This window comes from Trichoplusia ni, chromosome 9, assembly GCF_003590095.1.
Source record: "Trichoplusia ni isolate ovarian cell line Hi5 chromosome 9, tn1, whole genome shotgun sequence".
In the NCBI taxonomy this organism is placed as follows: domain Eukaryota; kingdom Metazoa; phylum Arthropoda; class Insecta; order Lepidoptera; family Noctuidae; genus Trichoplusia; species Trichoplusia ni.
In genome coordinates, this window is record NC_039486.1 from 13,197,532 (window position 1) to 13,222,105 (window position 24,574).

Below are 24,574 nucleotides of genomic sequence, written 5' to 3' on the forward strand. Positions count from 1 at the left end.
ACATCAAATTGGAATAATTAATATCCTATGTGTTAATCCAGATTATAAAGTATCTTTGTACCAAATTTCGTCTAAATGTGTTCAGTGTTTTTGCGTGAAAGAAGAACAAACATCCGAACATCCATACATACAAATTTTCGCGTTTATACATGTATTTTTGGCTTTTCGTGAATTATGATACATTATCAAATTTTTGGCCGCGACCGGACCTAATTAACAAAATCATAGTTTGTCTCATTGGCATCCTTGAGGCGAATAAATTCTTGTCAAAAATTTCTTCTTAAACCATGACTACCTATACAAAATCTAGATACTATGATACATACATATATTTCTTACTCCATCAAACTTGTGAAGTTACACTGTAGGCGCTAATTTTTTACAAGTTTACATGAAGACGCTAAGTTGAAAGTAGATGAAATTGCACTACCGGGTGACGTATAGTGTGAAATATCTAGATTTGAAATTATATTGAAAAAAAACTTCAGAATACTCAAAGAGGACCCAAAAAAAGAGTCTTATTATCACTTGTTATGAAAATAGCTATAAAATTCCTTTAATTACGCAACAAATATGTTTTAATGTTTAATATTTGTTTGTCGGTAGAAAGTAAACTGACTTCATAATTCCTTTCTCAATTAAATTGGGATTAAAAAACCATTACTTTTACTTTGTACTAAAAATAATATTAAAACCTGCATGCCGATCTTTCGCCCGCTTTTTACATCACTGGCACATTAAAATGCGGCATCGAGAAAAAAGAATTCAAATTTGAATTCCGAATTTCTAAATGTGTCTTTTTCTCCAACTTTATAACGAGGTAAAATGGAGTCGGTGAGTTCAATATCCCAGGGTCTCTTATTGTCACATCGAAGGTCAAATTCGAAGCGACGGCAGAGCGTGGCGACCATTCCCAACGTAAATATTGAATCGTCCTTAGAAGGATAAAAGGTACGCTTTACTCTCCTTAAAATTGAACAAACAAGATAAAATGACTCGAAAGGAATTGATGGGTGAGGATAAACACGTAATAATAATATTTTTAGTGCGGTTTAAACCTCCATTCATCTCTATGATAGCTGTTGTATAATATTATTTCTGCATTAATCTCCATCCAAACATTGAAATGGATTTTGCGGTTTGGCTTCAAAATTGTAACGGACATTTTGACAAGAGCTTTCATATTAATACTCGATGATGGAATACTCTTTAGTAAGTATTAAACCAGAATATATAATAGTCATATTTTAATGCACCGATAGGAATATTTACTACTTTCGATAAAGAGAACATTTAGTGCGGTAATAATAACAAAAAAAAACTGGTAAGAGTGACTCAGATTCGCGACCTAGAGGGTTCCATACAAATTGCCTAAAGAGAAACAAATTTATAAAAAAAATAGTACCCATCATTTGTAAGGCTGTAGTAGCCGTTACTTAACCTTGATTTTTATTTTGATTATTTGTTGTTAATTTAGTAACAGTAATATACATCGTCTCTGAAAATATCACCTGCCTAGCTATCACGGTTCATGAGATTCAGCCAGACGGACAAACATAGGAGTTTTACTAATAGGGTTCCGTTTACACCCTTTGGTTACAGAACCCTAAAAGTCGATAATAGCGGAATAGTGTATGGAGCGATGAAAAAATGTGGTTAGGAAGTAACACATGCGCTTTTATACGTTTGGTTGTGTATCGATGCTTCCGTGTGATTATAAAAGGTTAGTTTGTTGACATCCAGTTAGCGAAGTGAAATTATATGTAAGTGTCTCACTCTACTGGTTTTCACAGCATATCCAAGAACAATTTGGTACTTTAAGGAATTTCTCGACTAACATACTTAGGACTCTAATTATGGCCGTTAATAACAGTCAGCAAATTACAAATCGTTTGCCCACACATCAGTGCAGTTTCAAAGAGAAGTAATTATGTAAGTTTATATAATGGTTTATTAATTTACTTTAATTTAAATAGAAGACTAATTATAAAAACCCGTATTATGATTTAATGATTATTTAACAATCATAAGTATTGTTGTTTGATGACGAAATGGTCGTACATTTTTATCATAAAAAGGTACAAGTTCTGTTTCGTTTCCTGAAACTATTTTATCTTCTGAGTTTCTTCTTAAATGTGCTATTTATTATAAGGTATTTAGCCCTTATGACGCGGCGGGTTTCACAAACACCAAAGTCACATGCTCAAAGACACCCAGCCTCAGGAGAAACATTCGTGGATCACACAAACTTTTGTCCTATGCGGCGATCGAAACTGCGACACGTCGCGCGTATTGGATTTGGCTTGTTGACCACATCCAATGCGTGGCTCAAAAGAATATTGAACGGGAAAGATGTAAGCTAGAAATAGTGATCAACGGTACGGGGTGATTCTGAATAAACGTCAGTTGCATCACAAGGCCATTGTAAAGGAACTTCACACGTCATTACAACTCCGATTTATTTGTTCGAGATGTTACTTAGCGTGTTTCTACACGGATATCGGAATATAATTAATCAAATCTGTTTACAAAGATATTTTAATATTATTGTGGCTATTAATATGTATGTTGGAACTTACTAGACTTAGGATTTTGTTATATTATAAGATATTAAAATAAAAACACAAAAACGACCTCTATCTACTAATATTGAGATTTTGTGATGTTCATCATCAATTTATTGTTAACTGTCAAAAAAAAAGGAAAAATAAAAGTTCATAAATATTTAGCGCATTAATTCTTCTACATACCATATTAAATCCTCAATTTTTCGGTACACTGCTAACTAAACTTACAATATTTACCATGTTATTACACTTTAAAAACCAAGAAATGAGAAGAAAGGCAAAAAAACTAAACATAACAATAGCCTAGAACTTTAACTTTTTAAAGTGTATAACATAAGACAGTTACCCAATAAGAGTCGTAGAGGTCACAGTTATTATGTGAATAACATCGTAAGAACAAAAAAATAATACTTAAAGTTAAAAACCGAAGTGAAGAATATTGTATCTATTTTAGTTCTAGCGAGAGAACTTCCGCAGTGGCTAATGTTTCAAATAAAATATAATTCACTAACGTAATTGGATTTAAACTTTAACACGCTGGGGTTGCATCACGTTTGCTGTAACACAATATAATATGCGAACGTAACTTAATTGGCTACAGTAACTATATTTATATTGTCTATAACTTTGTAGACACGAAATAGGAAGCAAAGAAGACCTATTTATTAAAAAAAAGAATTGAATACAGCGACGTACGACCTTTGTATAACTTATTTAAAAAATTAAAAATTAACTAAAACTTCTCTTTTTGATAACCTGTTTTTCAAAAGCACTAAACTCATTGTCCAATTCAAGAAGTAGGTTAGCAAGAGTATGTACTATTTCTTTATGTATTGTAAAACAATTAAGAACATCCTTGGTCATATTAACCAATTCATTAATTCTTAACGCTACATACACCATCAGATTACCTACCTCAATCAGTTTTACTAAAATCTCTCTTAGCTATATGTACGTCGTTCGTACACTATGTCGAATCAAATCTCATAACCTATAATTTGAGAACGATCAGTTGATGCCTTGACGTAAGCTAACGATGTTTTCACATTTACACCGTATCATTAGATTATGTCAGCGAGGGTCCGAAAAGGAAACAATTCCTAACGGTCATAGTCTGTGTCTATTGCTATTGTTGCCATTATTCTATTAATCGTTTGTTGTTTTGGACTAATTTGAATCTTATCAGGCTTGTTTTGTTGGTTGAAATTGGTTTGAACTTCGATATCTAGTTGCCAATGCATAACATTGGAGTGTAAAATACTGAATAAAATTTCATCAAAAATGTTAAAAAAGTTTTTTTTTTTCGTAGACATAGTCCAGGGACTATGTCTTATTTTATATGATAATAAAATCTTTGATTTTTGTAAAAGAATTATATAAGAGTTGTACTCGAATACAAAATATTTAGATTGAAAAGTTTCGCTATCCAAGCGTTGCTCTCCATAATGACTCTCACAATAATTTCAACTTGACTGGGATCGCATTAACAAGCTCGGTGTAGCCTCTGATTATCGTTGAGCAAGATATACCAATCTAAGATGCACAACCAGTTTGCCTTAAAGCCATAAAAGTATTGACCACATCAAAGAAATCAGTTCATAAGGTTCATACTTCAAAACGATGTATCTCCGGTTTTTGAGGCTCAAAAATAATGGGCAATCTGACTCGTTAGTAAAAATTGACTGTCCCACTGCTAGGCATAGGCCTCTTCATGTATAAGAAAGTTTTGAGCATTGATCACTATGCTAGCTCACTGTTGGTGATTCCAAACTCCGATATTTGGAATCCAGGTTTCCTTACATCTTCCTTCACCGTTAGTCAATGGTGTCTTAACTCTTAAGAAACTACATAATATACACAGAACCGCAAGGTTACAGCCAGTGGCGTAACAATAGGGTGGTAAAACGGCAAAATGCCACGGGCCCCGAGCCAAAAGGGGCCCCCTGGTCAGAGAGGGCCGCGAACACAGAAGGATCCTAATCTGTATATTAATACGTCCAAAGCTTTGGACTCCTTTTTACGAAAAATGCGCGGACGCAGGAGCATAAAATTTGGCACACTTATAGTTTATGTGTAGGAGAAGTACAGAAATTTTACAGAAGGGAGGGCCCCATCCGGCGAATTTGCCACGGGCCTCAAACGGTATAGTTACGCCACTGGTTACAGCTAGTTTTTGATATAAAACTTAGCTACTACAAGAAAAATATACCCACAGTGCAGTGACGTTATCTTTACGCAACCATTAGTGGCATGTATTAAGGAAAATGGCTTTATATTGTCCTCCCTGATATGGTGGTGTGTCCTTGCCCAAATATGAAGTAAATATAGAGACTGCACTAGTTGCAAGCTATTTGTTGAAAATGATTAGCATTTAAGTGATTCAAATATGAGCGGGGCACAAAATCTGGATGACAAAGGGGTGGCCTTATATAAAAAAACTATTTGAGTAAGTCAAAATGAACATTATTTTGTAAATATTCGCGTCATGTAATCGAGGAATGTTTAAAGCATCATTAACGATCATGGATAAGTCATCCATTAACATATAACATACAATTAAACATATTTTAATAACTAAATGTTATTCAACCACACTAGTGTCCGTCTCTGTCAAACTATATACGTTTTCAATCCTATTGTATGTATTACAACATTTTGTTTCAATCGTGACGTATAAAGAAGTCTGTGGCATCATAGATCCTGTAAGGATTGCGCTTGATTAGTTTGTTTTCTATTAAAGATGAATAATGTGCGACTCTTCTTAGACATGTTTGGTAAAAATCGATCGAGCCACTTAAAAGTTGCAGGGGTGTCAGTTTCTACTGAAGGGGATTTTTGTTAAATTTTATCTTCTATAAAATGGTGTTTACGAAGTTACTGGGCAAAGACTTTTTGCTAAGTGCATCCCGCATATCTGACATAATTAATATCTGTATAAATGAGTTCATTTTAGCCGAAGATACGTGGATAAATTCCATCGCTCCACCTAATCCTAATTACAATTCAGTGCACCGCACATGCCGCTAATCTAGCTTTGCTTATCTTCTTTGTATAACAAGGCTGCCTTGTCCGTAGCCATACCTTACTCAAGAATGCAAACATGTATCAGATTCATTCAATGGCTTCTAGCTATTAAGGGCCGGTACACATTTGACGGACAGGCGCGTGATTCCAGAAAAGTATTCTTATTGCCGAAACGAGTTTGGTTCTGTTTTTGATCGATTTTATTTATTATTTGTTAAATATACAATTACAATATGAAGTGCTCCACAAAACCGGTTTATCTATTTATCTGTGGACGAGTCGCAATTAAGTTTAGTTTATACATTAGTTAGATTCTGTCCTTCATTCTTATGTACTATCGTTTTAAACCAAGATCGAGTATCATCAGTATCGTTTCGTTGCCTATCGATCGACCCTTGTTCCAACTTATGCCATTGCACGAATTAGCGCTGGAGTCTAGTTCCAAGTGCCATCTCATTGTCAATTCGAAGACCACGATTCTGTTGGGAGTGAGCCTATAGAGCTTCAACCAATGATGTACATATTTTATTAGTGCTTCGAGTGTCAAAGGTTGAATGTTTTAATTTCTTGTTGTAATTTGTCTGTTCCTATACTATGTGACGTATTTTCAGTCAAATATTAATCAAACCTTGCTTTGCTTATTATAATGCTATTGACGTTCTCGCGTGTTTGTTAGTTCTTATCTTAGTATAGTAATTTGTCTTTCTATTTTTTTTTAAATCCAGCCAACGTGCCAACGTCTCTAAGTGTCAGTGAGCAGTTATGAAATATTTTTATTTTTAATTTATTAACCTTAGTGAAAAGTGTTGTCGGTATTGCCAAATTCAGTCATAAATTACGACTCTTTTGCGAAATTAAAGTTGAAAGTTGAATTAATAATAAAACTTGTTAAGTAGGTAGGCAATACTAGATATCTTTATTGTTAATTTGATATTATAAACAAATTGTAAGCAGTATTATCGTTGTTTTGAATTCAAATAGGAAAAGGTTCTTTTTAATTCCCACGGATCATATTCAAAGAAGTAAGAATATTGTAGGTACTATGAAGTCATTTATAACACGTGTATTATTTATTATTAAATGATGGAAACTATAATCGAGCAGGAAAATCAATAAGATTGATGTTATTCAAGGTACTGAAAGTTTTGCAAGTAAAATTGATGAATGTTATTGATAAAGTAAATATATAAAAAAAATTGACATTGGCCTTCAGAAACATGTCCAATGCCATGATTAGTTAAAAAAAAACAATTCATTTACTCTATGGGCTTAAAAAAGAGCAAAAAATACGTTGAATTACCGGTCTAGAACCGAATTGAGCAAGAAACAAACGAGAGAATTGAGCAAAAATATAAATATTTCTAACATACGAGTATCTTATCCTATTTATAATACAAATTGTTACAAAGGTACATTTCCGCTGTTGTGTTTATTACTCTATGATTCCGTTGTCTTATCTTGACATAGAAAGGTGAAAATGAGTCCTACACAGTCTAATAAAGACGCTATTTGCATTTACGTAAGCAGATAATTTTCTACTATCTGTTTTGTTATATTAGGAACTGCACCAAACAACAAAATATTTCTAATACTCTTGAATTGCGATGACAAATCCCATGAATATTTCATGTTTTAAATTTGCATGTCTACACAATAACTTTTTTTAGCGTACGCGGAGTACGTATAAGTTGATATTAAAACATTTCTAAAAAGTTTCATTTAAAATTTTGAGCCAAAGGAGAAAAAGGCGTGTTCGAATTTCGAATGCAGTTACAAATATTTTGCAATACAATTTTAATTAAAAAGCTAATTTGAATATGCGATAATCACAAACCAGTTTGGCAATACTAAAACAGCTTGTTCTTTATTTTTAAACGGACAATATTCTGAATAAAAACAATAATTTTAACTGTTTTACGGCCTATTGATCACATCAATCATGTATTAAGTGTTAATAAACATCAATTTGTCGTAATCTTTCACTGTATCGTTCGAAAACTCATTCTAAATTCAAAAGTCGCACGCAGTCGTTGCTTTTTTGGTAAATTTTATGGCTGCTATCAAAAACTGATTGATTGCGTTTCCGTTCAAACCAGTAATTAGCTACTAGAAACAGACTTAATTTATTGATACTGATCACTTAAGCGGGGCTTTATCAATTAATTATAGCATCTCGGTGTTATTATATCGACATCTTTATATCTATCTATGAGGTGCTCGTTAATCATTAGGATAATCACTAGTAACATGTACTTATGTAAACTAGAAATCTGAAGAACATGTATTTACTATATAATCTTGCAGGCATTTTATACCGTATATGCAATTCCATTCTATGTAGTAATTAGCCTCCAATCCATGTTATTTTGTAACTGGCTGTAAGTCGCAACTATCTCACGCGAAAGTCTCATTTTATAGATTTTTCTAGACATTTCCAGGTCAAGGTAAATCGATAATTTTGATCATTAGTGTAATTATATACTTTCACATTTAATTAGATTATAGTATTTTCAGTAAATAGGCTGCAGTTATCACATGTCGCGTAGGCGGCACGCGACATGCGCACTGCAACCCCGCCGGAGGTTGCAGCGATCCTTAACCTAACAGCTGATCATTGATAAACAACGCTCCACCAATTTGGCGAAATTCCAAACGGACACTAAAGAAACATCAATAAATCAACATACCTTAGATTGTGCTGAATCAGGCTGCATGTAGTAAAATAGGAAAAACATCCACACAGCTCCTATTAGGAACAGGATTTTGACGTTGCGTCTCATTTTGTTTATTTAAAAAAAAACTATTCGTATTTGAATGAGGAATGTAGCACTGTTTGGATCACACTCGTTTTCTGTGAGGCGTTCGTTGTCGCGTCGCGTTTGTTATTATTTTGTGTTGTGTACGCGGCGCGCGGCCGCGCTCGGTGGTGCGGCGTGCGGACTGAACACAGTTCACAGAACAACACAGATAGCTGCCGGTCATGCGCGTATCGGTCCTCGACACCGAACGAAAATAGAACTTGCACAGTTTGCGAGGAATCGACGTACTGTGCACCGTACGGTGGCCGGTGGCACTCTCCATGCATTGTTCTCCCTGGTCAGTGTCTTTACGACGAGGTTGCCTGGCAACAAGCCTCTAGTAACCGGTCCATATTGTATCCGACAGGGTTTACTATGAAAGTACGAGATATATGCACATACTACGCAGCACACTAGTCGTTTCCATCCTGCTGTTTCAAATCAAGTTCCTATAACTTGAACTAACCATGATTAATTTAACAACCTCCGTTTGTTAAATTAATCGGTCGATATTTCGATTAAATAATACTTTATATTATGAGCTTTGAACTGGAAAGTTCACTTTTACTCTCAGCATCAGCTGTTTATCATTATCGCGAGCTTAAACCTATGCACTTAATTTTCGATAGTCGCATCGCCTTATTGAATATATTATGTCCTGATGAGCACGTCAAGTATTATGGTAATTTTATTAGAATACTGTTTACCTCGTTAAAGCCAAGACCGTGAAATTAATAATTCCGAAGCTTTCCAAGTATATATCGTTCACAGACTGTTTATTTTTATAGCTGCGACTGAGTTGGCAAATTTTCATTCTATCTGCGCTTTTGAGAAGTGAAAACATTTGGCAATTGTCCACTGTTCTCTAAGGAAAGTAAGATTGTAATAAGAACGTTTGCATTAATGTCGTCATGATTCAATTTGGGGAGCTTTGTCCAAAAATGCTGGCTCACGGGCGCTGACTCTGCTAAGTTGTTTTCGTTTCTAAGCTTCTGAAAAAACCTATATTAAAGTAATTGTACAAGCTTATAAAATTATTATGTTAATTATAGATACAATTATTATGTTTAGAACCTAGATGACTAGTATCGAGTAGATTGAGTAGACGGAACAAAAGCATTTCTTTTTCTTTGGCTCCCTCTCAAATTGAATCAAATCGTAATAATTAGTAGGTACTCACAAGTTTTACACAACAGATTTTTTAACCCTGCGGTAAAGCACTTTCCGCAGAGGCACAAACATTCAAATCGTAATCAGAAAGAAAACCCAGACTTAGACGAAGCTTTTAAGGATATCACAAACTATGTTTCAATGCTGGGATCCAACTCACTGCACGCACAATAGTCATTGGCGAGCCGATCGATCGGCTGTCCGACCAAGCTTAGTTACGAGAATAATGATGTGTATCTTTGAGTTAATCGTAACGAGGTTAACTCATTTTTGGTTCATTCCAAAATAGTTTATAAAATAAATTATCTACTTTACTTCATAAACGAATCCAAAGTGAAAGTCAGTTGCAAGAATGTTATCTTATCTCAAATCTCGTTTGTTAAGGATCACACGTATAAACCATAAATAGTTCTAGCGGTACGGATCTTCAGATCGTTAATTTATTATGAACACTAAAATGGCCCATGTCAAGTTACCGACCGGCATGTTATGTGAGGTTTACGAGTGCCATGCTCCTTCCACCAAACTGTTGTACGTGGGTGAAGCTATCAAAGTTACTGACTTATATTTTTATTGTCAGCACGATAATTAAATAGGCCGCAGTCTCAGAATGATATCCCGTCAATGCTGGTTTTAAAACCAATAAAAAAGCAACAAAAGTCACAATGCCTATAAACTGGACCAACGCGTTTTAATAAAAGTATATGTTTTATTATTCTTTAAAAGCTGTCCTACGTGTGATTTATTATGACATTCATGATAAAGAAAACATTAACGAGCTTTTTGATAGTGCGTTACACAGCTTCAAACAGCGCCACCTATCGGCGCTACTTACAAACTTCCTACAAAAAGTTGGACGTTGTGTTCTAAAGCTACCGTAGAGATGTCGCTGTTTCCTGCAAAATGATTTTTACTGAGAACATGGCGCAACACGGTGGCAATATGTGCCAATTTGAATTAATTTGTATTGGATTTATTGTCTTCTATTTTCATCCGCATTTAATGCCATTGTTAGGTATAGTAATTTCTGTTCCTAGTTTTTAATAATTTTTATTTGAAACTGCTATTAAAATAGTCATTGTATCAGGAAGGGTCTATTCATCTTTTGCATATTAGAATTGTTTATTGTTGAAATAGCTTTTTCCTTCAACATGTTCAAGGTAAAAAGTTCATTTTTCCTAAGTAAAATTCATCTTGCTAAATTAAAATAGCTTGTACACATACTTATCTACATAGATAAAGTTATAAAAACATCCCGATATATATATTTTTTTTACCAAAGTGACATGTTCTACCCTAAATACGCGATCCTTCAAACTCCAGCTTAACATAATAAAAGCTAAACAAAAGTATCACTAACATTGATTATAATATTCATAAGCCAAAGCCGAAGCCTACAAAAACTTTTTAATTTTCATAAAATGGCACCGCTATCGAAATTAAAAAAGAAATGTGAAAAGCGCGGCATAATGCTTGCATTTTTTTCCCGCTTTTTTCCTTTGCAGCGGTCCTGTTATCCCGGGATCCCGGCAGAGTCCGTGCGGTGTCCGACCGGAGCGCGCGTCCCTCGCCGCGTCATCGATTACTGCGTAACAAACTTTATCGAAGTTTGAATTTCGATTCGATTTGATTTTGTTTCATTTCAGTTTTAAAGTTAGTGATGTTATGTGTTCTTTTTTTGTTTGTTGGACGTAAAATTATAGGTAAGATGATTTAGCTTTTACTATAAATAAATAAATAAAAATAATTTTATTAATATAATTTAGTATGCTGATATTTCTATACCATGTTTTTTATTGTAAATAACCTACAGATCCATAGGTAATTAATAAGTTGATTGTCAGTGTTAACTTTGAAGGATTAAATATTTGAGACCATCCTTAATGGCGTCTTTATCAAAGAAAATTCCTGCATTATCAGTCCGATAATTCTTAACCTTGACAGGACATATAAGTGACTCAATAACCCATAGATAACCCATACAATGATGACATTTATATAACCAAGTCATTAAAAATAACTTTACGTAAAATTTATCTACATTTGCTGATTGATGTGTCTGTAATTTAATTAATCCAAAAGTCTTTTATCAAATGGATGAAATAAAAAGTAAAGTGAATTATTAAATATTTTGCGAACAAAAGAAGTGAAAATGTTTTAATTATTTAATCATCCCTGCAGGTAGTACGAAGTTAATGAATTCTTCGAACCGCTTTCATTACCATAGATTAAAATCTTGTCAGTTTTCGATATCCGAAGGCGATTTACGATGCAAATTATGTCAATTAAGTAAAGAACCTAAAAGGCCGTGATAAGTTTTATATTTTTCCAAAAATATTAAAATTGTTTGCTTTTTAATACGATAAGCACCTCACTCCCTCTTTTACAGAAATTGTCAGTTTCGTGCAACTTTTTTTTTAATTGCTGATTTATATGGACTACACTGATTTTAGTCTGATGCAACTTTATACCTACTTATGTTAGCAATAGTATTCTAATTTCTTGAATTAAAAAAATACACTAATATACTTTCAGTACCTTTGATTGACTAGTGTTAATTTTTAACCGTCCCAAGGTTCCTTAGAGAAAGATCTTTCTTTTTTGCCAAAATGCCATTGCCATGTATTTATTTTTAATCATTTAAATCCACGCCAGCAAGAAATTAAAAAAAGAACATTTACTTTAGAAATACAAAGCATATATTCCAGTTTTAATTTTAAATTTAAATAGTATATTAAAATCAGCTGGTGCGCTAATAACGTACCGTGCAGTGTATTCTTTCTCCCCTAGCCTCGCATAATACGTGCTCCAGTTGAGACTAACAAATAATTTATAAGCTGGTACCCTACCAATTAATAACAAGTATGTTTTAGTAATTAAACCTCTGCTTGTTTAGAGTTTTCACTATTTTTATGATGCATTTGCAAAATTGTCTACAAGTTTTTCTAATTATGATCTATGACATATTTTTTAAATGCGTCAGTGATAAAGTATCCAAAGAAAGTAAGACATTCTAGAAGAAGACAGACGGAGCAACTTCAAAAAACAGAATTTTTTTAAACCTATTTAACAAAATACTATACAGTAGACGACTTTTAATTCTTCCCATCGTAGTCCCAATAATAAAAAAAAAGCAAAGCATTTCTAATTAAACAATAAATTAATACAGACAACGAATTTCATCAAAACACGTTTTGTCAGTCCGTGATTCGCATTTATTTTTCCCCTGGCTTATTGCAAGGTCAGCTGGTTCGCTAATACCGGGTTGAATGGAGCCCCTTCTCCCCTCACTTGTTAAATGTGCACCCTAAAGTGGAAAACAAACACTAGCGTTACGTATTAGACAAATAGTATCGGGAATAGGAATAAAATACATATTTATTCTATTCTTATTTACTGGCGTTTAATTACTTCTTAAGTATCTTATTTGTATTTTTTATTTATTCAGTTGATGATTTTGAAGTATAAAGACAGAATTGAATTATAAAATTCGGAAAGTTTCAGTACAAGGGGCCTACCTATTAAATAGGATAAAATCTTTATCACCATAAAGGATACTTATATCCCTAAATCATGGATAGCTTAATTTTATTAAATTTAAATATGTTTAACAAGTATGATAATCTCGTTAATCTCAAACACAGTTGGATCTAAATTATACATGTTATATGCTATTAATTTCGCAAATAATGTCTCGTGTTAGCTTCCTCTAATATGCACCCTAACGTGCAAAATTTACAACTATACGTGTATATGAAGTTAATTATAACTTAAAATAATAATAATTCTGCTATATGAGAGTAACACACAACATAGACTACCTTATTGATGTCTTAAGACATTAAAAATCATTATGCCGCAATAATAAATACATTGGATCATGTCCTTAAAAAGACCTCTAAGTGTCGGACCTGTATCTCTACGTACTTTAAAAAAGATCTTAGTTCGCTTTTTTGCTTTCTACTCAAAGTTCTCGAAAGGACAATAAAATTGAAAGGATTTAAACTGGGTGGTGTTTTTTTTGCGGAACCCTTTGGCCACCTTGCAGTTACAGCATCAGATCAGCTCTACGTAGTATCAGAATGTTAAATCGTACTGCAATATACATATGCTGTAAAATTTTCATCTCCAATGGAAAACGGGAACTGGATTAAAGTCAACTTGCAAGGTTTGATTCCAGACCACCAGACCGACAACGGGATGTACAGTTAAAACGAAATAGTAGCTTTAAAAAAGAAGGAGATTCAATGATAAACGATTGAAATATACATATTTAACTATTTATTACTTAGTATATTTTCATCCAATACAATCCTTTTCATCTAACCGAACTGAAAGTCTACAAAAATATTTACGTCATACATCATTTATTCATTTGTATGTCAATAGAATTGATTTTTATAACAAACATTGCCTGGAATCATGTGCCAGGGGAGTGCCAGGGGGATGCCTCCACGCTTGTGGTCTCTATACCCCATCTCGGAATAACATAAACAACGGTATGCTGTATAAACACTGATGCTATTATTATTTTTCTAAAGAAATGATTGCTAACTTCTAACAATCGACCATAGTGAGAGCAGACCAAAATGACCCCTATTGCATTTGAAATAAAGGCATTTCAAAATTCTTTACTTTCATAGAGGACATCAAAAGTATAGAAAAGTTAATAACAAAAGAATTCAAGTTATGATATCATTATTTTGTCAAAGCATTTATGTCCTTTATCTGTACCCTTCAATAATCTCTTTGAAGATACTCAAATCAAAAATATGTGACCACTTTTTGCAGTACAAAGATTTTTCAAAACCAAAGAGCCTACAAAATCAAACCCTCAAGATATAATTTAATTTGCGTCTCTCATCCTTACCAATTAAAGTGGGAAAGTAGGAAAAAAAAACATTATTAATAAAATACCTATGTACTTGGTATTAGCATGACGTTATTAATTTAATTTACGATTCTGTTCATTCATCTTACAAAATATCTACCAATACAATTAAAAACACTCCATATTCAAAATCTTGCCAGCGCTTGTAAAACAAAACCCTATCAATAAAACATTAATGAAATGAAACCTCTTTTTCATCACCTCCTGATGCAAAGCTTGTTTCTTTAAAGGTGTTGATTTAAAATCCTGCATTAGTAAGTACTATGAAGATATACATACCTATGTATCATTAAATATACTATGTCTATAACACAGTCTGGTCCAGTAATAATCTGTCTGTATTGAAGTGCATCCCCCGGCTCTGCGGTCGGCACGTGCCCTCTACATGTAAACAATTTGGGATTCAATGCTATGGCCACATTAATTTCACTTCGATGTTTCCACAATGAGTTACGAAGAAACTATTTTATTCGAACATGTTTTAGAATTTCAGATTTTGCCCATGTATTAAGATGTCGGTTGCTAGGCAAAAAGTCACGTTTGGCAAAAAATACATGCATGAAGAACTATCACAACGGTTTAGATTAAGTCAGTAAGAGTCTGCCATTATTTGTTTCTTCCCCCAATTGAGTGGATGTCCATGCGGACAAAAAAGGCTCCTACAAAAAAAGAGTATATTGCAAACGATCGTATTCCATAATATATATTGCCAGATACTCTGTAATCACTAAATATCAGAACTCGACACAGTTAAAATAATGATATGTGTCGATGGGAAGATCATTATATGGAATATGGTTCACTGGAATTATGTGTCAATTTTGAACAAATTATGTCTTACTAATGTCACATCGCCTACGACACAAATGATAAAAATAAACTGAAGATATTTTTAACATTTCTCTAGGCCGATATACTTCGTATAACATTTTTATACAAAGCTACAAAAACATACATCGATGTAAAACAAAACAAAAATTTACAAATGCGTTTTACTTACCTTCCATATTTAAAAGGGGATTCAGACACACACGTTCACACAGATAAAGCTTGTACACATGACCGTGAAACCATCCTAAAACTCAAAGGCAATATAAAGCTTAACATACACACACGTATTGTAAGTCGAACACTGTAATAATGGCGGGTGCACCCCCATCTCGCGATCCGGACGGTCCGTCATGTGCACTCGCCCTAACGTAATCTAAAACAATTTAGTGCTGCGTATTAAACGAAATTCTATACTATGATTCGCTTTGAGGATTAGAGTAATAAAGTTGATAGACGAAGATGGTATTGGAATAATGGATTTGGAGTAAGTCTTTTTTGAAATTGGATTTTTTTGTCTTGAAAAGTTGGACTGCATTACGAGTAGTGCCTGCTGGGATTTCCTTTTATGGCCCGAATCCCTTGTCCGATTTTAAAAATAAATAAATAATCAGACTGCACTTCAAGGGAGAGCATTTTAGGACACTTGTAGCTCAAATAATATCAACGCTGAATCTCTAATATAATCATAATCTACGTAAAAAATAAACATCTTTTAAACAGCCTGATGGAACTAATGATGAAAGTAATAAAATTAATAATAAGGAAACATCTCTAATGGGTAATGACGTAAATCTGACTTGATAAACTATTATCAATGAGGAAAGTATTAGAGTGAACAAAAATGAATAATAAAAACTTCACCTGGCGGTGCGACGTTTCAAAATATGTCGTTAAGATAATATTCCCATTAGAATCATAGAGGTACAAATACAGTTGCACTATTTGTTCTGCTTCGAAAGTTGCAATGAAATTAAGGTAAGATTAGATTTTATTAGTTACAAACAAATTAGGCTTGAAGTCATTACCTGCAAAAAAACATTTGGTAAACCTAATTGGTGAACCTGTTAATCTTTGAAAGTTTACTAATTTAAACCTACTCCTTTTCTAAAAATCGTTTAATTGCAAAATCCATACAGAGATCATGTCACCTAAAGTATCCATACTGCGATTTTACTAAGTCATCAGTCTAATCAGCTTTATAAAAGCTTAACTTACTAAATTCATCCCACACTATCAACCCATAACTTAAATCCATCCTCTCCTTTCCATAAAACCCAAGCCAAAGATTTTCCACGACCAAAAAAACAATAACAGCATTCACAATATACATACATCCTAAAACCACCACAACCGATATTCACCAGCGGATTTATAACTTCCGCAAAAAGAACAGGTTGGCCTTTGATTTCCATTCATTTCCGAAACACGTTGTTATTTCGAAACAAATATTCTTCAACAAACATTTACCTACATTCGTTGTATTTATTTGCGAATAATGCTTAGCTATGTTTTGTTTCTGGTATGGATTTGTTGCCTCCATATCAGTATTAACGAATCATGATTTTTTAGATTAAAATAGGGGATGCAGATAGAAACATACACATTTAACTCACACTAAGAAGGAGAATAGAAAACCAATTGAAACTTTAAAGGTATGGGGAAATAACAGATTTGACTTTGACTTGCTAGTACATTGGAGCAATGCAATCACCATAAGGCTTGGACTGATTTAATTTGCCAACAAAAATTAATTCATAAAAGGTAAAATCCTAACATCATCACTATATTCAATAGTCAATCTATCCCCAAAAGTCATTAATTAGTCATTTCATTGCCATAAGAACATAGGCATATCTCTTGTCTGCTATTTCACATCTTGATGGCAAAATTCAATAAAACAATTTCCACATCGTGCACATGACACAGTGGGAGGGGGTGACTGGGTGCTCTCGCTGCATTTAACTGGCTCTGGCTTATGTTATTGCGAGCGACCTTGATGAGATAATAATTATAGCTGGCTAGCGGCATTGTGGCTAAGTCAGAAGACCTACTTGTCCTGGTCAAGATTGTTATAAATAAAAATAAAACGGCAAAACCTTTTGGTAGCAAAGACTTGTGTTGCAAAAGATAAATGTGGGCTAGAATGGAAAAAGGACCTACAAGAAAGTACATAAACCGACTATAGGAAAAGAACATATAAGTAATGCGAGATGAAAGAGAGATGGTGGAGGATCGAGAAAGATAAAACAACTACATCAACTCTCTGGAGGAAACACAAAGAATATATTGGTGTCATTTCAAATCATGACCGAACTAATAGTGTTGTTATTGACCCATGATTTTGATTTGTTGTTATAGCGGCAACTGAAATACATAATTTTAAAATTCTCTACCTATAAAAGTTCTTGACCTCCAGCTTCGCGACAGACTTCCAGGCGGACAACAACGCTATTCTGTATTTACCCTATGAGTAAGGAATCCTAAAAAATATGTAATACCTTGAAAATATGATGCTTTCAAAGAGTCAATGGTTAAAGTTTGCCACTAAGACCATCGGACTTTCTTCTTAAGAGCTCTCTCTAATACAAGCACTGTGTAAAACTTTGGCAGCACTTAAATTCGATTCTCGTAAAGCCTTATAAGAAATCCTCACACTGACTAATTATATTAGTCGAATACGTAGGTTCGTTATAATTAATGAATCTTCTGTGTCTTTAATATTCTGTGTGTGTCCCGTTTATTGGCACTACTTTCTTCTAATTAAGGTCGTTGGGAGAAATTCACTTGTATGTGCGTAATTTGTCTTGATTAGCTACTGTTTTAAAAATGTCTCCGACTAAGAATAAGCGACCTTGGTTTGGCAGTGACGAATACGGCGACCAGAGTAGTAGAAAGAAACACAATTAATAGTGGAACTGGTAGAGGAAGGCAACAGGAGAAAAAGAACCATAGCTTGATGAAATTAATGAAGTAAATAGAGTTACTAGAATAATAAATGTACGTGCACTGTATTACCGTTTGAATGTAGACCAAAATAATATTTAAATTATACCATCCTATACCGTCTACAATACATTTATACAAGCAGCTGCACTGCACTGCTACTTAGCATCTTCCAAGTTGTATATATCCGCCAATTCTCATTGCTCTACATTTTACTTTTCTTTGATATATGTTATGAAATATATAGATAATCTAATAAAATATAGTAGACCAACACTACCGTGTACAATATGCCTGTTGCAGATATGCAAGGGGGATGACTTTCTACGTTAGCCAGTGCAAGCTAAATATTATAAAAAGAAAACTTAAGGAAAGTTCGTATCATCTGATATTCTCTTTCCAGATCGATAGTTTTATTTGTCTAAATCTGACTCAAATAGTATACTTAGCATTATAGCAGCATTTTTGGCGCCTTCGCCCAATTAAAACCCGCAAACTTAGTACGGCAGATTGAACATGTCACGCGAACACTAATTAAACAATTTGTTACGTCTGGCTGCTCAATTTACTCACATTTTTGAGTTCCGCAGTAAAATAAGAAACTCTTATGATTCGTCACCATGGTTCAGTTTAATGACTAGTCTTATAGGGTTAAGCTGCCTTTTGTTCTAACCGATAAAATTGACACCGGTAAGAGTTTAACCAAATTTTATTTTATTCCAACAGACCGGTGACAAAAGTCATGGATTCTCCAGATGTAAAAAAGGAATAACTGTGTTTGTGAGTAGGTTTTATTTAACTCTTTAGCACTGAGCAGCAAACAAACTTGTTTCATAGTAAACTACAAGAATATACAGATATACATTATAACAATAGTCAAGTTTACCGATGTATTAAAATTTTGTCCCAACAGTACTGTTTTGCAAACTCATGTTTATCACATGACTGTTATGGCTGGTAAACAAGGAAATTAAACATCAAAACGGAACAATAAAAGTAAATAATGTACAGAGAAATAGTTTAAGAAAAATTTAGCTACACTAGCTGTGGCGCGCGACTTCCTCCGCGTGGATGATGAAGATGTAAGCAGATTTTTTTTAGAGTGCTCGCTACTTCTCCTCCTATTCTATTATTGATCCTATTTATCATAGCGTGATGGTATATGTTTTAGCCTTCCTCAATAAATGAGCTATCTAGTACTAAATATGTAATATTTGTTTCAAATTAGATCAGTCAAAAAAATCCTTAGATTTATGATTTGATAGGAACAAGATTCAAAAATAAACCTTAGCTTTTTGGAATAAAAACTCTTTATTCTAAAAAAACGTCTTTCTTGCCCACAGAAGGAAAAGTAACTAAAGTACTCTTTTGACACAAAATTTTGGATAAACACAATTATCTTCTGGGTAGCGCAATTTTTCTGCAGCTATTGTGCTAAAAGTAAACAAATAATTTCTAATTACACTAAAGAGTGTTACGTCCATTGAAGTTTTTTCACAAAAAGGTCCCAGTTTTTAGGGGCTACTCCTTTGTTTTGCTAAATGCCCGCGAGTGCATTTGGGGCCCGTATCAAAAACAAAAGAAAATAAACCATCCTTATGTCGACGCGGGTGAAATCAATAATTTCGTTTAATATTCAAGGTTATTTGGTAAGGCATTCTTAATTATGATTACATGAATATTAATTATGAACTATTTTAAGAATGACTTTTAGATTTAACTAGCTGTTGCCCGCGACTTCGTCCCCGTGGTTAGAAGATATAAGTTATGAGTTATACCTGCCCTGTTTTTTTCACATTTTCCATTGTATCTTCGCTCTTATAAGTCGCAGCGTGATGGTTTATAGCCTAAAGCCTTTCTCGATGAATGGTCAGAATTTTTCAATTTGGACCAGTAGTTCCTGAGATAAGCGCGTTCAAACAAACAAACTCTTCAGCTTTATATATTAGTATAGATATAAGTTTGAGAAAACCGTGTAATATTATGTCCGAAAATTATAACTCCAGACTGTTTTTTTTTCAGTAATTAGTTATCTAAAATATTTTGTGATACATTAATTTCAAGAGTCACATATGTCACAATGCCAAAATCTATAAAATCAAAAAACATCAATTTAAGACCGTAGCTTTAACTTCGATTTTCAGAACATGAGAAGTAGCGTGGTGACATAATATAAACGAAAAGTCAGACTACTTATAAACAGCTGGGCCTTAGCCGAATTCTGTTAAATGCTTTATCCTCCAACACAAATTAGTATTACAAAACTTTGAAGGTACATAGTACCGCCCTATACCCCATAAGTTTGCAAATGTCCTTCTCCAAATATATCCTTACCAGCACTAAGTAACCCTAGGTGTGTCGAATGGCGCGCAAGTCGGAACGAATCGACTTTACAACCTCGGTTGCAGGCGACAGGAAAACAAGATATTTTGTGCTCGAAGCTACAATATTTCATGCTCTTAGATTAGGTACTGTTTTGCCTAGTTTAAGGATGTTAAGACATTTTTTTGCTAAGGTATTGTGTTCCCTTGCTGGACAAAAGTCTGCCCTAAATTGCCTATCCCGCGCCACCTTGAAATTAAGATTATTAATGATTGTCCTCGCAATGTAAGATTAATTCATTCTTGGACCGGCTTCGGTGGTGCCATTTGAACGTCTGACCCCCATTGTTAATACTAGCCAGCCAGTTGTCCTAGGTCCAGGCTGACTCAGGTAGAAGTGGCCTGCATTTGGGTCTTCCTCCCCGAAAAACGCCTTCTATTAATGATAAGGTTTGAAAAAGCTTAACAATTATGCTATTTACAATGAGTTCGCTTAAACAGTAATTTACTGCCAAAGAAATCTTTTTGATTCATGAAAAACAAAAAAAGCGTTCATTGTTATCATAGTTCTAGATTATCTTAGCTAAAAGCTATCATAAATTAAGCGTCCTCATAAGTTTGTGGATAAAAGCTACCGCAACACTCAACAATCATTCATCTCCAGACTTCTTGATACTTGCTCCTGGTTTATCTACGGTTAAATTATATGCACACGTATTTATCTTGAAACAGAAACTTTGCTTGAAGCTCTCATATAACTTCTCATGTAAACGGGTTTTAGTTTCAGAATGTTCGCGAAAAATCTCTGTTGTCAGCTGTTTATTACTCTTTGCGCGTTGTTGGTTAACTTTGACTGCAGTTATGAACTTAGGTATGAGTGTTTAAACATGTTTTAAAACTAAAATAACGGAGCAAAGTAGGTCAAACATGATTTTCGTGCTTGGAAGTTTACTCGAAATTAATTCGTTTACGGAGTGTTTTGTGCCTAATTGGTGTACACCGCAAGCGGCTTAAGTAGGAGTTTATTAACTGCAAAAAATATACGGTAAAATAAACATACCTCAAATATTATAAAAATCTGGTTTCTGAGACCATGGAAATAATGTTGTTTCTTTTTGCCATAGTACAGCACAGTGAAACCCTGCGAACCTCTTGTTCGCGCCTATTTATCGGGATTGTAAGACTGGTTTCAGATCTTATATTACTTTTCAATTACGACCTGATGTTGCGACGATCTAAGTTATGACCTTTGTCCAATGTGCCATGAATCGCATTAGGCTGAGTTATTTTTTGATTTAATTGAATCATGGGCTGACGCGGCGGTAGGATTTGGTGTAGGTTAGTATATATAATCAGGCCCATCTCATCCTCGGCTTACTAAGATGTGCAGACGATACAAATAAGAAAACAGGAATAGGATGGATGCGAAGGGCATACACGATGCTCAGTAGTGGGGTGTTCAAGGCTGATGATGTTGATACTAGTTATGTGTTGTACGTTGGAACACTTTCGTTTCAAGTATCTAATCCATTTTCATCACCGAAGCCAAACCTTAATGCATCCAACAAAAGAAAAACTCACTTAACCTATTAATACCAGTCCATTAAAGCAGCAAAGACGCCAAATAGAAACTAAACGCGACATTTTCCCCTCAAACTTGGCGGTAGAAACAAATTGCGATCGCACAATAGTTTCGACCAGCACGCACCATTACTGCCTACCCCACAATGCTGTGTCGGCGTCCACAATGGAACTATTGAAAAGTCAGAACAATAGTTAGGCGGTGTTTACATTCGGATTTTTCGACGACAGCTTGCTATCGGTGGTACCGTTTGTTCGAAGATTTTGTGATGGCATTTTGTATAGTAGCTATTTTAAAGTAATTATTTGAGGGATAGAGGGTACAGCGAACTTTCCGCATCCTTAAGTACAAAAGTTGATGTCACCGTATTCATAAAAAAAAAACACGAAAATATTAAAGCGCGTAAAGAAATGTAATTTCTCTTTATAAATATATTTTTCTTCAGTTTAGATATACAAGTTATTCCGCATCCAAATTGTATGCGAGAAATTTAAATAATATAATTTTCAAGCATTTTCTTGAAGCAATATTTATCCATACATTTTAAATTAAAATTTTCTCGGAATACGACGTTGCAAAGGGAATTGACATTTTCTATACTCATATTTTATCTCGCATCTTAAAATAAACTTTTGAAACTCTCATCGAGATCTTAAGCACACACTAGCACAAACTATATTATTGTCAATAAACTTAATATTCTGGCTATTATCGCGTTTTGGATCATATCATATTATGCCTTAGACTTAGAATTTTAATAAAACTGAACTGTAAATATTATTCCGCGTGCAACCTTATCTTTGTATCTATTTGCATTCCTCATCTGGACCTTTCATTTAACTCCAGACTATTCAATCCTGGGAGACGTCTCAGCAATCTCTTACAACATTTTTGAGTCTACAAAAACTAAATCACACGAAGAATAAAGTGCTTTAAAATTACCCTTCCTCACCTTCTTGACAGCCCTACGCAACGCCTAGCGTGTTCAAGTACAAATATAGACACTTTACAATGCCCTAAAAGCTTACGTCTCAAAAAAGATTTGGGCGCTTGACAAGCGGGAGATGTTGAGAGCTCGAGGGCTCTCGGCCTAGCTTTGATAACCAGCCACTCGGCCTGGCTTTTGGCATACCTATTTGCTTCTGCTATGTTTATTTTGTTTCTAATTAGATCATCAGAAAATCTTGCAAATAATCTGCATCGTTGGGTGGATAGATATTCATGTATTTTTTTTTTAGAAAAATCTGTTACGGATTTGTGTATATTTTTTATGTGATTAAAGTTTTCCGCTACGAGAAATTGTGGCAAATATTTAAAACTTTTAAATAACAACTGATGTGTAAAGTTCAGTAAAATTATTTACGAAAATACAGTTTTTAAAATTTCAAACCCAGCGCTCATTCAGCGCGTTTAATCCGTGCGCAAAGCTCTGAACTCCGAAAAACAAAACTTTTAACGAAATTAAAAAAAAAAACTGTTTTCATAATATTTATACGACATTTTTTTCCAACATGTAAGCCAAAACTAATTTACGCACGCGACCGCGTTAACACGTCAATCACCAAGTGGGGTGTATTGTACCCCGTTTGGTAAAAACTCTTGCTACCCTTACAGGGTAAACAAAGAAACTTAAATTGGATCCCACTTATTGTTCACCAAATCGAACTTTGAATTTTTTATTAGGACCTGTAGCGATAGAGGGTTCAAGGGGATTATTGAATATTAGTTCTTTTATTACATCCAAAATTTGGGTCTCGTGTTTGTATAGCGAACAAAGGATTCAATCTAATTTAATTTGAACTTTTAAGTAAACTGAATTTAGAGTTAATTGAATTATTTAACTTTCTACACGCGTAGTTTGATCCGGAAATTATTTTAATTTAACTAATACCATAACATATGTAACAATGTATACAAAAATCATTAAATAATAAACATGTTATTGTAATTTACATTACCATTTTTTTTAATCACAACAAATCTTATTTCGTATCCCTAATTGAAACACAATAACGCCTTATTTACATTTGATTCCCAAAGGCTCAAGTTAACAAGTCACTGTAAACTTTCCAAAAAGCAGATGACAGACAAAAGCTGTCTCCGTCACACTTATGAGTTTCTGTAATAAGCAAGTATTGTCATCTCGCTCGCACGATGCACAGGACGCATGCTTCTGCGGATGGAAACAGCTCGCAATACGCTCGTTAAGCCACATTTGCTAGAACAGACGTATTTTTGCTTTGCTACTGAATTTCGGAAGTACATACATATTTAAATACATCGTGATCCTCGTACTGAGCACATTTTTATTTGGACCAAAGGAATGTTCATTAGTGAACGGCGCGCAGTTCTGTGCCCCAATAATAGTTATTTTTGGGGATTGAACTTTAAAAAGGAAATATATGTTTTGCTATGAACTTGTTTGAAAAGATTGCTCTTGCTTCTTT

General features: G+C 34.1%; 2 protein-coding genes across 3 annotated transcripts in view; one reads left to right on the forward strand and one right to left on the reverse strand.

The window, feature by feature from the left end:
• Window positions 1-8,804, reverse strand: part of LOC113497237 (polypeptide N-acetylgalactosaminyltransferase 2) — a 103,329-nt gene extending 94,525 nt beyond the window's left edge. For both annotated transcript variants that reach the window (XM_026876699.1, XM_026876698.1), the window contains exon 1: window positions 8,279-8,804. In XM_026876699.1, the coding sequence (XP_026732500.1) occupies window positions 8,279-8,371 (93 nt within the window). In that variant the 5' untranslated portion in view covers window positions 8,372-8,804. The remainder of the gene's footprint in view (window positions 1-8,278) is intronic.
• A 2,166-nt stretch (window positions 8,805-10,970) lies between these two features.
• LOC113497287 (kinesin-like protein CG14535) overlaps window positions 10,971-24,574 on the forward strand; it is a 564,341-nt gene continuing 550,737 nt past the window's right edge. Inside the window, exon 1 of the mRNA XM_026876776.1 lies at window positions 10,971-11,262. The gene's annotated coding sequence lies outside the window, so the exon portion shown is untranslated. The remainder of the gene's footprint in view (window positions 11,263-24,574) is intronic.